This window comes from Actinia tenebrosa, unplaced genomic scaffold, assembly GCF_029948245.1.
Source record: "Actinia tenebrosa isolate PJP-AT-01 unplaced genomic scaffold, QUT_ActTen_1.0 PGA_scaffold0__85_contigs__length_37466705, whole genome shotgun sequence".
In the NCBI taxonomy this organism is placed as follows: Eukaryota; Metazoa; Cnidaria; class Anthozoa; order Actiniaria; family Actiniidae; genus Actinia; species Actinia tenebrosa.
Window position 1 is genome coordinate 13,929,991 of NW_028292569.1, and position 12,333 is coordinate 13,942,323.

Sequence of the window (12,333 nt, forward strand, 5' to 3'; positions counted from 1 at the left end):
TAGCCCATGGTTTTGATGGATTTTGGGCCATTTTCACACCTTTTGAAAAAATATGCATTATTTATGAAGAATGCAAAATAGGTCATTGGGTCATTTTCAGGCAAAAAGCATGGACTATAGCCCATGGTTTTGATCCATTTTATGCCATTTTCACACCTTTTCAAAAAATATGCATTATTTATGAAGAATGTAAAATAGGTTATTTTGGGCCATTTTCAGGCAAAAAGCATGGACTATAGCCCATGGTTTTGATCGATTTTGGGCCATTTTCACACCTTTTGAAAAAATATGCATCTTTCATGAAGGATGCAAAATAGGTCATTTTTAGCCATTTTCAGGCAAAAGGCATGGACTATAGCCCATGGTTTTGAAAGATTTTGGCTTCATTTTTGGCTTGGAAATAACCACGGTAAGGAAAGAGACGATCATGGTTATTTTGGCTTCATTTTTGGCTTGGAAATAACCACGGTTAAAAACAAGACAATCGTGGTTATTTTAGCTTCAATTTTGGCTTCGAAATAACCACGGTAAGAAAAAAGACGATCTTGGTTATTTTAGCTTCATTTTTGGCTTGGAAATAACCACGGTAAGACAAAATCCCAACTTGGTTATTTTAGCTTCATTTTTGGCTTCGGAATAATCATTGTAAGGAAAAAGACGATCGTGGTTATTTTAGCTTCATTTTTGGCTTGGAAATAACCACGGTAAGAAAAAAGACGATCTTGGTTATTTTAGCTTCATTTTTGGCTTCGAAATAACCACGGTAAGACAAAATCCTAACTTGGTTATTTTAGCTTCATTTTTGGCTTGGAAATAACCACGGTTAGAAAAAAGACAATCGTGGTTATTTTAGCTTTATTTTTGGCTTCGTAATAATCATTGTAAGGAAAAAGACGATCGTGGTTATTTTAGCTTCAGTTTTGGCTTGGAAATAACCACGAAAAAGAAAAAAGACGATCGTGGTTATTTTAGCTTCATTTTTGGCTTGGAAACAACCACGGTAAGACAAAATCCCAACTTGGTTGTTTTAGCTTCATTTTTGGCTTGCAAATAACCACGGTAAGACAAAATCCCAACTTGGTTATTTTAGCTTCATTTTTTGCTTGGAAATAACCACGGTAAGACAAAATCCCAAATTGGTTATTTTAGCTTCACTTTTGGCTTCGAAATAACCAATCTGAAAGAAGAGCCGGGCTTGTTTATTTTAGCTTCATATCACCGATTTTGGACCATTTTCACACCCTTTCGAATGATTTACATTATTCATGAAGGATGCAAAATAAGTCATTTTTAGCCATTTTTGGGCAAAAAGCATGGACTATAGCCCATGGTTTTGATCGATTTTGGGCCATTTTCACACCTTTTGAAAAAATATGCATTATTTATGAAGGATGCAAAATAGGTCATTTTAAGCCATTTTCAGGCAAAAAGCATGGACTATAGCCCATGGTTTTGATCGATTTTGGGCCATTTTCACATCTTTTGAAAAAATATGCATTATTTATGAGGGATGCAAAATAGGTGATTTGATGGTATTTTCAGGCAAAAAGCATGGACTATAGCCCACGGATTTGATCGATTGTGGGCCATTTTCACACCTGTTTTGTTTCGATGATAAATTTATTTCTTGAAAATGGGTAATTTTGGGGGATTTTTGTGAAAATGCATGGACTAAAGACCATGGTTTTGATTCATTTTTATTTTCCTTTTTAACATTTCTTTATATTGACTAGCTTCTCTACACTTTGTACATATAACAAAACATAATACTTACATTCTTTAACATAATTTTAATAAATAGGACTGTAGTTCTTGAATAAATTAAACAGATTTAAAGGGACACGTCCCATTTACTCTGAAACTGACTCTTTAGAAACCCTTTAGTTCCATTGTAGTCTAGCTTCTATTTAGTGATGGAGTATTAATTCAGACTGTAATCATCTGTATTATCAGCCCTTTCTTTCTCTAGTAAGTCTTGCATGTCTTCATCCAAGTGTGCACACAATTCATCCATAATAACATCTAAGGCCTGTTAAGATAGAATAAACAGTCACTCTGAGTAGTAACATAGATAATTTGATCATAATTCTATCATGAGTGAATTCATGAAAGGGTGAGATGAAGTAAGCTGTATTTAGAATTACATTTTTGAAAAGAAACACCCAACAAAATGGTGCCTGCAACCACCTCATCCTCAGACCCCTTCCCCTCCCTCCTACGAAAATGCACCATGTATTGCATTTGAAAAGAAACCCTTTCCCCTTCCCAACAAAAATGCACCATGTATCACGTTTGACAAGAAACCCTTCCCCCCCCCCCCCCCCCCCCCCACAAAAATGCACCATATATGATGCTTGACAAAAAAATGCTACCCCTCTCCCTGGAAGAAGCTATCCAAACAGCTTACCATATCTGTATACAACTTCTGATGATATTCTTTTAGAACATAGTTTGATAGCGTATCGTCACTGCTTCTGTCAACCAGCATATATTGGTGCAGCAAGACTCCACACACCAGACCTAGGGTTTAAATAATTCTTATGAGGATAACTTTAGAAATAGAATTATTTATAAGAAAAACTAGTGACAAAAAGTTAAATGAATGTTCCTTCATTCCATGACCGAGTTAGATATTTTCCCATTTGCCAGAACACCTGACTATTCTACACGACACAGAGGCTAACCCTGAGCAACAGACAATTCAAAAGTGGATTATTTAGGAATTCCACTGTTTAATGGATACAGTGGAGAGCATTATAGCAATGTATTGCTTACCATCCATAGTTTGTTCCATGTAGTCTCTAAAGTACAGAGATAAGTTATTGCCTGCCAAGTGACTCAGGAGATGCTCAAGAAACAGACTATCAAGTACTCTGCCTTCTGCATATTTACCAATCTGCAAGTAAAACGTTTTAGTTAACACCCTTGAGTTTTCCAATACCCTGAAGCAATCTCTAGGCTACAGTAATGCAAGTCAGGGCATGGCTATTTCACAGGTCGAACCCTGAAACAACCACTGGGCTGATCTGAGTCAGGGTATGGTTATCTCACAGGTCGAAACCCTGAAACAACCACTGGGCCGATCTAAGTCAGGGCATGGCTAACTAACAGATTGAACCCTGAAATAACCTCTGGGCTGATCTAAATCAGGGCACGGCTAACTCACAGATAACTCACAGATAGAACCCTGAAACAACCTCTGGGCTGATCAAAGTCAGGGCATAACTATTGAATTGGAATTCAGTGTGTTAGGTTATTTTGAGGCAGAAATTGGAGAACCTGGAAAAAAATCCTTGAATCAAGGGTGGAGGCCCAACATATTCTACTCACATATGATACCAAGTCCAGTAAATGAACCTGAGACAACAGAGGTGAGAGACCAGATATTCATTAGGAATATAAGAACATAAGCTTACCCCAAGGATCTGTACATCACGATGGGAATCAATCACTTCTTTCCAGGCTTCAACGATAACTGGCTTCATCTGATCATCAGTCACTTCTTCAATGATCTCTTCAACAGTTGCTTCATATTTGTATCCTTCAAGTGCTGTAGATGCCTGGAAATAAAAGATATGAGAATCTTGATTCATGAACTAATCCCCCTGGAGTAAGGCCAAACAAAAAAAAGTGTGTTTTCTGTTGCATGAGAAAAATAATTGGGGTCAGTAGGTCGGATTTTTAAAATTTATCTTATTTATTTTATTGATACAACAGTGGAACTGGGAACCCTGTGGTACATTTGGAAATGAAAAAAAATATTATGGTCGGCAAAAATCAGCCTCCCCTGTGCAGACCTTAGATCCCCCCTCCTCGTTTAACTCTCTTTTTGGGAATTAATGGATATGTTTTTGGAACTACAAAATATACCCTCCTCAGACCCTCCCCACCCCTTGGGAATTCTAATCCCCCTCCATGGGGAGGTATGGATATTTTCTAGAACTACATAATATACTCTCCTAAGACCCTCCCCACCCCTTGGAAATTCTAATCCCCCTTCATGGGGGAGGTAGGGATATTTCCTACACCTTGGAAGGATCTCAACTTTGTCTAATAACCAAACTTACCACATTACTCATCATTGGTTGGATAGTTTCTAATATTAAACCTTCTAGCCAATCATCACTCTTGATCATTGTCATGTGACTGTTGACAAGTGATTTGACAGTTAATGGTACCAACTCAACAGCCATCTCATCGACAACTTCATCAATCAGTTCTCGGCAGACTTGAACAAGAGGGTCATTGGCACTGATGTTTTCTCTGGTGTTTGAAATAGATCACATAAATTATAATCCAAAAATAATATCAAAATAAGTATTGTAATAGTGAAAGGGGGTAGCCTTTCTGAAAGTAAATGAATGTGCATTATAATCCAACTGGCATGCATAAAACAGGCATAGATTTATGACCAACCATCACTCTCTGAACAGGTCTCTTCCTCACACACTAACATAACTCAACACTCAACTCACACATCAATTCTTACTGAGGCCCTCACTGAATTACATAACTTTATATCTTGTATATGTAGTTCAGGTGAGAATCAAACTTGCGGCCTGCAGCCAAGGACAAGAACTATACAGTGGTGACAGACAGTGCTGTAGCAGCACATACCACCCATGCCACCCAAAGACTGAGTTTGCTCTGCTAAACTTACAGTTGCATTTGAGAATAGAAGACACTGGCAGCAATTTGATCAAGAAACATGGACACATCTTTGTCAATCACATCAGCACAGATGCTGCTTGATATTCTATAGAGAGGGTCATGGGGTGACTGAAAAAAATGGAAAAATAGAAATGAATAATAAATAATTGGAATAAGGAAATATGGGACAGGAAAACCTTTTTTAAAAACATTTAATTTTTATTAAATTCTCAAACAACCTCTGGGCTGATGTAAGTCAGGGCATGGCTAACTCACAGATAGAACCCTGAAACAACCTCTGGGCTGATGTAAGTCAGGGCATGGCTAACTCACAGATAGAACCCTGAAACAACCTCTGGGCTGATCTAAGTCAGGGCATGGCTAGCTCACAGATTTAACCCTGGAACAACCTCTGGGCTGATCTAAGTCAGGGCATGGCTAACTCACAGATTTAACCCTGAAACAACCTCTGGACTGATCTAAGTCAGGGCATGGCTAACTCACAGATTTAACCCTGAAACAACCTCTGGGCTGATCAAAGTCAGGGCATGGTTAACTCACAGATTTAACCCTGAAACAACCTCTGGGCTGATCTAAGATAGGGCATAGCTATAACTTTTAATGAAGCATATCTTTTTCCCCTCCCCTCCCAGCTGCATCTTAGATGAAATGAACACTCACCAGGAATTTCTTGTGCGACAAAACCTGTATCAAAAGATCAGGGATGATCTCTTCTTGAAGGAATTCAGATATCAAATTATCAATGAAATTTCTTGCAAAGTACTTTTGTGTTAAGAACTTAAGTTGAAGGTGTCTGGAATTCTGGAATAAAGTAACAAAGATTGGGGACTAAAATACTTTATATATAGACTTTTTAAGAGAATTTCCAAACACCTCTCTTGAAGGTGTGAGGTGTGTGTATGTGTGGGGGGGAGGGTAACGTTAGACCCCACTACCCCTAGAAATAGCATAATCTCTTTAGACCCTTCCTACCCCTTAGAAATTAAAATCTCTCGAAGAGGTTGCCATAGTTATGTAATGAAACTGAAAAATGTGATCCTAAATATTAGTTTTACCTTTCGTTCCCTCCATCCCCGGAAAAACTTCTGTATGCTTGTGGCTGCCTCATCTCTGCTCAATCTTCTGAAAAGTTGATAAAAAGTACAATTTTTGAATGCTGATAAATTATGACTTGGGCTCCCTGTGTTGCACATTCCACAGGAATCCCAACCAAATGACCTATATAATAAGAAAATGTTATCCTACCTTTGATAGAACTGTCTACCGCCTACTACCCCCATGGGAAATCCACTAGTGTTCTGCATATGGGGAAGAAATACTGGTGCATAAGTCATATACATTGGTACAGGATACATCCCTGGGGGGTAGGGTTGTGTAGAATAGCTTGGAACAATAGCAGAACCATTTGGTTGTGGCTGTCCATATACAATGGGTGGTGGAACAGGGATCCCAGAGTTCATATCTTGAGCTCCAAACCATTGATTCTGATTAGCTTGTCTGTATTGGACTCTTTGACGTGAGTGTGATTTTTGCTTGGTACTTTTGCTGAAAATAAAAAGTAAAGAAAAGTTAGCAAAAACTTAAATTGAGGATAAGTCATGGGCTGCAGAAGGTGTGGGGCAGGGGGCTACAGCTCCCCCCCCCCCCCCCCCACTCTTTCCCTTTTCACATACTAGTCTCTTATATTTTCCAATCTAAGCCCCCACTTCTTCCCGTACTAATCTCAATCTTAGCCCCCCACTTTTTAGGTTGCTCCATGGCCCCTGTTAGTATATTAAAAAAGCTCAAAATTACTTAGGTGGGACAGAGGGTTGAATAATATTATTCAAGGAGAAAGAATGAGATGATCATCAAAAGTAGCTTAAAATATGAAAGCAAATCAGACCACAGAGAAGAAGGGGATTACATAACGTTATGTGTTGTATGCTTAAATTATAAAATGAAGTCAGAATATCCTACCTGTCAAAAGCCTTATTGGTCCCCAGGGGGGGTACCACAGTCATTTTCCCTCTCCTAAGATCACTGTCATGTTGATATTCTCGTGGCCATTCTGGAGGTGTTTTTAGCCTTGGTAGATACTGAGGACTCGTAGCTTTACGCTCATGAGGTCGCCTTCCACTGCTAGCAAGCACATCCCGTCCAGATTCTGCAGACCATCTTCTCGTCGTCTTCTCTTGAGCCACCCATTCTCTGTTTCTCTCTCGGTTCTGTAATCTTATATAAATTCACGAATAATAATTTTTTTACCTCGAGAAGCTACATAGTATATCCTTTTGCATTTTAAAGGAGTTCTTACCTTCCTAAGACACTTTTTCTGGGATCAAGAGCTGACATTTTATCAAGAAAACTGTTGTTTCTAATCCTTGGATGGAGGGTCTGTGTCAGTGTTGTCGTTGTCCATGACAACTTGCCTCTTCCACGTTTGCTAAAATAAATCCCTTTTTTTCATGGTTGAAGAGTTTGAAACATCATTTTATCATAAATATACATGATATTTGAAGCAAAAATAATGAAAAATTGAAGAAATCTTTCTTTAAGAATCGTTCAAACTTTGTTTATAAATATATGAACTGGGTTTTTGTGAATGCCTGAGTGATGAATTCTGGGAAACATTTTACCACAGGATCCCCATAACTCCTACTCAGTCCCTATCCCTCAACCTTGGGTAAATAGCATTTTGCACGATTAATAAAAATAGTTATCGCAAAACCTTGTGGGATCGATTTGTGGACAAACATTGTAAAGAAAGGCTTCAGTTACATTTAAAAAATTTCAATATATCATATATCATTCAAAAAACATTTTTACACAAATTGGCAGTAACGAAGCATCATTGCAGCATATTAGCAAGTGCACTTGGCTTTGCATAACAGCATTTCAATCCCATTATTCAAAATAGACCCCTTCATGGTTCCCTGCGCCATCTTGAAAGGTAGCTGTGCCTTTGCATCCAAGCGAGACAAAAAAAGGTCTCTATCATTGCAAAGGCACAGCTACCTTTCAAGATGGCGCAGGGAACCGTGAAGGGGACTATTGTGACATCAGTTGTGAAATATCCATATCCCCTCACCCCCCTCCCTGCATCAGGATTTGTCAGAGCTAGACTGTGGACATGCAATATGAAACATTATTCACACTTATAAACAGAGGATGGATATTCTCTAAGTAATAACACACCAGTTTTTTTTACACGAAGATTTTTTTTTCAATAATACAATACATGTTACTTTATTCACAAATTATCCAGTGCATGCGAGTACAAAGAGGTGATATCTATTTGTAAAACTCATGTTCTTGTTCGTCTTTTTTCACGTTATTCTTGTAACCTTTCTCAAAGTCCTTGGCTAGGATAATATATCTGTTTTCCCTCACTGCTTGCATACCAGCCTGAATAAAAACAATACCATAAGAACCCTATACAACTGTTTCTACTTTAAACTGCTTTCAGGGCTCAAGATAACAGCCAGTCAGTCACCAGTCATAATCACCAGCCAAGTTAGTCTTAACTTGGTCATACCTTATCTCTGGCGTAACATTTATTGACTGGGCAAGTTCCAATTCTGGCTTTACATTGTACCATGACCACCTATTATTTTAAGCCCTGGCTTTGAACTGCCAACCAGTTGGCTTAGTTGGTTCGGCATCAAAATCATTTGTTGTGTGGAGGTTTGCAGGTTCAATCCCCAGCCTGAACATCAATCAGGGTCTTTTAAAAAGGAACTGAGGAGAAAGCCCGGGGGGTACCCTTGCCAGTTTAGGGTAGGGATGTGCCGCTGAGCCCTGACCCTGTTCCAGAGTAAAAATTGCTGAAATTCATACCCTGTTCCAGAGCAAGATCGCTGAAAACCCTGTTCCAGAGAGGAGAGAGCATGATTTCATATACCCTGTTCCGGTACCCCTGTTCCAGAGTGAGTGCGATTTTATATACCCTGTTCCAGAGTAGAATCGCTGAAAACCACACCCTGTTTGGTGGCACGTACCTGTATAGCGAATATAGGGGAGTACCCCCCCCCCCGGGGGAGAAAGTGCTGCCTTTATAATTACATCTACAAATAGTTAGATTTTAAAGTGGGTTTGATGACTTCTTTAAATGGCAGTACCATCTCTTCGCACTTCATCATCACTAGCCAATGATAATGATTATTGCCCAGGGAAGTGAACCAGTGAGGATGTAAATACAAGAGAACAATGGTCCCTTGCATTGCATCTATAACTGCTCACATTCAACAAACAGTAGCATTTACCTCTTGACATATGGCATTAATATCAGCACCACTAATGCGATCAGGTCTTGCAACATCTGTTCACATAAGTTAAGGAAGCAACCAAGAGTAGTAAAAGGGATATTCTCCCAAGCTTTTCAATTTTATTCACCACCTGCATTTATAACTAAACTAAGAATAAATTGAGTGATAAATATTGTCTAGGTTTGACCCTCAGAAAATTGAAATTCATATTTCCATCAAACCTTGAAACAACCTCTGGGCTGGACAAGCAGTCAGGGCTTGGCTAATCCACAGATTGAATTGGTTTCAAGCTGGTTAGATTTTATGGAGGGAGGAAATCCAGACAACCTGGAAGAAAACCCTCTAAACAGACTTAACATTAAATAAGGTTTCAAAATTTGTGAAAAGGATACAGTCCTCTAGATCTACTTCTTCTGATAAGTTCATTTTATTCGTGATGGTTGAGAATATCAATCTCTTTTGCCGTCTGTCTGGCAATGGGAACTCTATCTTTCTGTCCAGACGACCAGGACGTAGTAAGGCAGGATCTAAGGTATCATGTCTGTTGGTTGCCATAATAACCTAATAACATCATGAATGATAAGAATTATTTAATATTGTGATAACAATTGATTTTCAAAGTCATAAGAAGAGATAACTAGCTAAAAGCTAGTGTGAGCTGTGTTGGTGTTTCTAATGAAACAGTAATGATAAAAGGGTAAATTATACACCATGAAAAGATGAAAAAACTTACTGACATTTCGGACGCTAGTCCTTCGTCAGAGTAAAAAGGAAAGAGGTGATAGAAAGGAGTGTATATACATGTATGATAGAATAAGACAAAAGAAGGTAGGCAAGGAAACAAAAACAAACAATCAAAAGACAAAAGAATGGGTTAGCTATTATAAACACATCTCATTTTCTTTTGATTTTCATTCACCTCTTTAAAAAAAGTTTATATAGGAAGGCTTACCTTGACATTAACAGTCTGATCAAAGCCATCCATTTGATTGAGCAATTCTAGTAGGATTCTCTGTACTTCTCTGTCAGCTGTTGAAAGGACCAAAAACAAACAAGCTTTAATTACAACACAAGTACACACGCAGTATTATATTAAAAACCTGTAGGTCATGCTTCTGTGACCATCCAAAAATTCTGGATCTCTGGTGCCATGGTTTCCATCATATGATTCCTCCGTCATATGATACATTAAATGAAATTGAAGTAAATTCAACTTGTCTTTAGTGTAATACAATTTATGCCAATCTTGTAATACATCTATTGTGACTTGCACTGTAGATTATGAAGCTGGTATTGTTTTTGTTATACTATGATGTCGGTACCATGATGTCAGAAGTACCGTATATATTATAGTACACCAGAGATAGGCAGTAAATTTAAGAGATAGAAGCATTAACAACAACAGATATAAAAGATATAATGCTTTACAAGATGCCTGGATTAAAAAAAAATTAAAAGTACTAAATCGAAAAGCTGAAACAAGTGTTATTCATCATACCTCCAGTTTGAGCATCAAATCGTTTGGTAGCTATAGCATCAATCTCATCAATAAATATAATTGCAGGAGCATTTTCTTTGGCCAACCTGAATACATCTCGGACCATTCTGGGTCCTTCCCCAAGGTATTTCTGAACAAACTCTGAACCAACGACACGGATAAAAGATGCTGTAGTATGGTGCGCTACGGCTTTAGCTAACATTGTCTTGCCACATCCAGGGGGACCATAAAGTAGTACACCTCTTGGAGGATCAATACCAATTTGTTTATAGAGCTCAAAGTGCGTCAAAGGGAGTTCTACAGCTTCTCTGATTTCTTGCTTCTGGATATCCATGCCGCCAATATCAGAGTATGGCACGTTAGGTTTTTCTTCATTAGTTAACATAGCTATGCTGCTGTCTGCTTCAGGGGGGAGTACATCAACAAGTGCATTGGAGTGCTTATGTAATGCTACTGATGCACTGGGTTTTAACAGCTCTTTATCGATGGTCGACAGGATACGAACATAATAATTTGAGCCTGATAAAGAGAAAACTTCATAATCAATTCCAGTGATCTCTGAAGGCACCTCTAGATATGGAATGTCATGGAAATGCCTTGAGTTACTTGTGCCTTGACCTAGATTAGCTTGGAGGTACTTTCAGTATTTGATAAAATTTTGTATTCCAGAAATTATCCATACCCCCTCCCCCACAGAGGAATTTTGAATTTCTGAGGGGTGAGGGGGTCAGAGAAAGAACAAAATAACAGAGTTTGTATGGAAGAAAATTGGAATTTTTGGGGGTGGGAGGTCTTTAAAAACATTCCTCCCTAGGGGTAGGGATAATTTCTGCAAAAGTCATTGTAATAGATAGAATCATAAGAAAGGTTTTCCATACCAGTGGTAGAGCCGACTATTCCTGTAGTTTGATCTACAGCTTCCAAGAACTGTCCAATAACCAACGGCACTGACTGTATACGCTTGACTTCTTCCTGTGCATGTAACAGCTCTTTCTTAAGATTCTTCTGTTCATCTTTGATGTATTCCTCTTGGACTTCTAAGAATTCTAACTGTTTCTGGAGTCTCTTGTACGTTATGTAGAGATCATCTGTCTCTGGGTCTACTGGGTTGCACAGTGAATTTGCAGTAACTGGTCTACTGCTGGTATGCTTTTCTTCCTGTATATAACAAAGGAATACCATGCATTAGGGCTGTTACTAAAATAATAGTAATGATATTATTATAAGATATTAAAAAAGAAAATTCTCTTCACAATCTTAATTTACCCCCAAAACTGATAACAGGGTTAGCCCATTCTGTATTAGACGTATAGCAAGGGTTAATCTTTTTATCAACTCTTTATAAATATGTGGCCTTACGATTTTTTTTACGAACGTTTAAATATACAATCTAGTAAGTTGTGGCGTTCTGAATAAGTCTTTTGCTAACACCAAAACCATGTCAAAGTTTTGTACTTTGTCTGTTTCTCTTAGTATCTCAAAGGTTATAGAGATAAGAACACTAAAAAGGTTATTCAAAGATTCTATTATTAATCAGTCGCAGATAAATGAAAGTGAAATCTTTGACAAAATACAAGGAAAATATGCCGGGATGACTCAACAAAAAGATTCAACTATGACACAATCATGTCTAAATAACTGAATAAATACCAAATTTATGTGATACAAAATCACAGAACTTAAAAGATTATGTATCATAGTTTTGATATTTGATGATTTTGATATAACAAACGTAATAAATGAGGTAGAAAAGCATGTTTTTACCTGGTTGTGAACGATTACTCCAATCTCCTCCATCTTGGATTTTTCTTGCCTTTCAATCTCAAGATATCCCGGATGTCAGATGGTAAAATCCGCTGGTCCTCACTTCGCAGGCGCGCGCACGTGTTTTAATAAATAATACAAAAATAAATTAAA

The 12,333-nt window shown here is 38.0% G+C and overlaps 2 protein-coding genes across 2 annotated transcripts; both read right to left on the reverse strand.

Annotated features, from left to right (window-relative positions):
• Positions 1–1,681: 1,681 nt before the first annotated feature.
• LOC116303466 (uncharacterized) lies at positions 1,682–7,248 on the reverse strand. Its single transcript, XM_031713011.2, has 11 exons — positions 6,968–7,248; positions 6,631–6,885; positions 5,917–6,216; positions 5,727–5,793; positions 5,332–5,472; positions 4,661–4,779; positions 4,068–4,263; positions 3,417–3,560; positions 2,776–2,896; positions 2,408–2,520; positions 1,682–2,029 (listed from the first exon to the last, which is right to left on the reverse strand). Exons 1-11 carry the CDS (start codon positions 7,003–7,005, stop codon positions 1,922–1,924), a joined length of 1,602 nt encoding a protein of 533 aa, XP_031568871.2. The 5' UTR covers positions 7,006–7,248; the 3' UTR covers positions 1,682–1,921.
• A 635-nt stretch (positions 7,249–7,883) lies between these two features.
• LOC116303493 (26S proteasome regulatory subunit 6B) lies at positions 7,884–12,299 on the reverse strand. Its single transcript, XM_031713048.1, has 7 exons — positions 12,181–12,299; positions 11,295–11,574; positions 10,417–10,935; positions 9,871–9,947; positions 9,311–9,479; positions 8,916–8,971; positions 7,884–8,058 (listed from the first exon to the last, which is right to left on the reverse strand). The coding sequence occupies exons 1-7, from the start codon at positions 12,211–12,213 to the stop codon at positions 7,945–7,947; spliced, it is 1,248 nt and encodes a 415-aa protein (XP_031568908.1). The 5' UTR covers positions 12,214–12,299; the 3' UTR covers positions 7,884–7,944.
• Between the last annotated feature and the right edge of the window lie 34 nt (positions 12,300–12,333).

Coding starts and splice junctions, on each gene's coding strand:
- LOC116303466 (XM_031713011.2), bottom strand. CDS start 7,005: ATGTCAGCTCTTGATCCCAGAAAAAGTGTCTTAGGAAG. Junction 4,780..5,331: donor TGTCGCACAAGAAATTCCTG/GTGAGTGTTCAT, acceptor CATTTTTTTCAG/TCACCCCATGACCCTCTCTA. Junction 2,030..2,407: donor AGAAGTTGTATACAGATATG/GTAAGCTGTTTG, acceptor CTATCTTAACAG/GCCTTAGATGTTATTATGGA.
- LOC116303493 (XM_031713048.1), bottom strand. CDS start 12,213: ATGGAGGAGATTGGAGTAATCGTTCACAACCAG. Junction 11,575..12,180: donor GAGTAATCGTTCACAACCAG/GTAAAAACATGC, acceptor TGTTATATACAG/GAAGAAAAGCATACCAGCAG. Junction 10,936..11,294: donor AATAGTCGGCTCTACCACTG/GTATGGAAAACC, acceptor TCTCTTTATCAG/GCTCAAATTATTATGTTCGT.